The sequence below is a fragment of the Homalodisca vitripennis genome, chromosome 6 (genome assembly GCF_021130785.1).
Source record: "Homalodisca vitripennis isolate AUS2020 chromosome 6, UT_GWSS_2.1, whole genome shotgun sequence".
NCBI classification, from domain to species: domain Eukaryota; kingdom Metazoa; phylum Arthropoda; class Insecta; order Hemiptera; family Cicadellidae; genus Homalodisca; species Homalodisca vitripennis.
The window spans coordinates 92,601,540-92,603,445 of NC_060212.1; the positions used below are offsets into that span (position 1 = coordinate 92,601,540).

Here is a 1,906-nt window from a genome sequence, read left to right on the forward strand (position 1 = left end):
CTTTGTAAACAATATTTAATCTAGTCAAAACGTGAAAATTTTAAATTTATGTCTCAAAACATGATTTTGATATTCTCCAGCTACATGATTGTGTAAATCAAAATCCACAAGGCTTTTAATAATAAGTCAAGATGGAGACATTTTAGTGCTGCTCGCAGTTATTATTACGTCTCAAGCATTACCGATTTGAAAAATTCCATCAGCGCCTCGTGAAGAGCGTACAGTGAACGCTGTACATTACTACTAAGTTCAAATAAAACACGTTTAGAGTTTTAAAACTACTGAAAGATAGTTACTGTCATCATTATTTTAGGTTGATCAAAATTTAACATAGTTTAACCCAGATATGCCTAGTGACCTATATTTAGGACACTTGTAGTGTTCTCCATAAAGCTTACTTCTGAAGTAGTTTCAGCTTTTTCCAACAGGTGGCAGGGTGGTTGCTGTCTTCAGTAAGAGCTACTGAATGCATCTGAGCAAACAATCAAGTGAATGCTTCAACTAGTTTGTTTCTTTAGACTAGTTTACAAATTTAGGATTTCCAATCAACTTCATGAGCTCTGCGCCATGTGCGAAAAGTAAGTACAATACTATTATTTCGTAGTTTTAAACCTATTTAAGTACATTTCCTAATAACTGACTAACTAGTTATTACATTTATCTTGAAATGTGACCGTTCTAAATTCAGACCGTTTATAGGTTATGTTTGGAATTGGCCCGTCCTACATGTAGTCCAGTAGGCATATGTACAACAATAATGCTTCCCACTCTCAAATGAGTTTCGACCCTTGTATTTCAAGTCGTGACTTAGTAATTGGGTTAAACTTTTTGTTTTAAGCATCAATACAATTTTTTACAGTTATTTTATAAAAAATTCTGAAAAACCTTGTTATTTATCGTACTTTGAATTTTTTAGGAACTTGAACCTTCATGAAATTTTGACGATGCTAGAAGATGAAGAGATCCAAGTGCCACCTGATGAAGAAATTGGCGTATATATTCAGCCACCAATCAATGCAAATGATGATGTCACTGATGAGGATTCTGGGGATGAGGACATGACTTCAATCCATCATCTTCCAGGAAACCAACTATTGGCCCCGGCTGAAGTTTCCCAAGAATTTGAACTGAGTGACAACAAAGATGAAGAGGATCCTTCTTTATCACAACCAACCTTACCCTCTAGTTCAGCGAAGATGGACATAGCACAGCCACCAAATAAAAAAGTAAGACGAATTCAGAATTTCACTGAAGAGAAACCAGCAAAAAAGGTTAGTAAGCCATTCACTAAAAAGCAGTACAAATGGGTCAAAGAGGACCTAAAACTAGATGATACTATTTGGAGTAATAGACAGGAAGTACAACAAAAATTAACACCAATGGAACAGTTTTTCTGTATTTTCGATGATGATATTGTAGATTTATTAGTTGAGAAAACAAATCGTTTATGCGGCATTACATAACCGTTTAGGTGATGTAACTGTCGATGAAATGAAATGTTTCATAGGAGTATTGTTGTTGAGTGGTTATGTTCCATTACCTCGAAGACGAATGTTTTGGGAAACAGCTTTGGACACTCGCAATGAATTAGTTGTAAATGCAATTTCTAGAGACAGATTTGAGTTTATTATGTCAAATTTGCATGTTTGTGATAATGACAACCTCAATGCTGATGACAAGTATGCAAAAGTACGGTCCATTGTTTGATGCATTGAACAAAACATTTTTTGATTACGCACCACATGAGGAACACCACTCAGTTGATGAGTCTATGGTCCCATATTTTGGGAGGCATGGTTTTGAAACAATTCATCAGAAACAAACCTATTCGCTATGGTTACAAAATTTGGGTTGGTGCTACACCCAATGGCTATGTAGTTTGGAAAGACCCCTACCAAGGGAGCAG

The 1,906-nt window shown here is 35.6% G+C and overlaps 1 protein-coding gene across 1 annotated transcript; it reads left to right on the top strand.

The window, feature by feature from the left end:
* Positions 1-483: 483 nt before the first annotated feature.
* Positions 484-1,463, top strand: LOC124365472 (piggyBac transposable element-derived protein 2-like). The gene is made up of 2 exons (XM_046821456.1): positions 484-578; positions 917-1,463. Exons 1-2 carry the CDS (start codon positions 493-495, stop codon positions 1,461-1,463), a joined length of 633 nt encoding a protein of 210 aa, XP_046677412.1. The 5' UTR covers positions 484-492.
* The last annotated feature ends 443 nt before the right edge of the window (positions 1,464-1,906 follow it).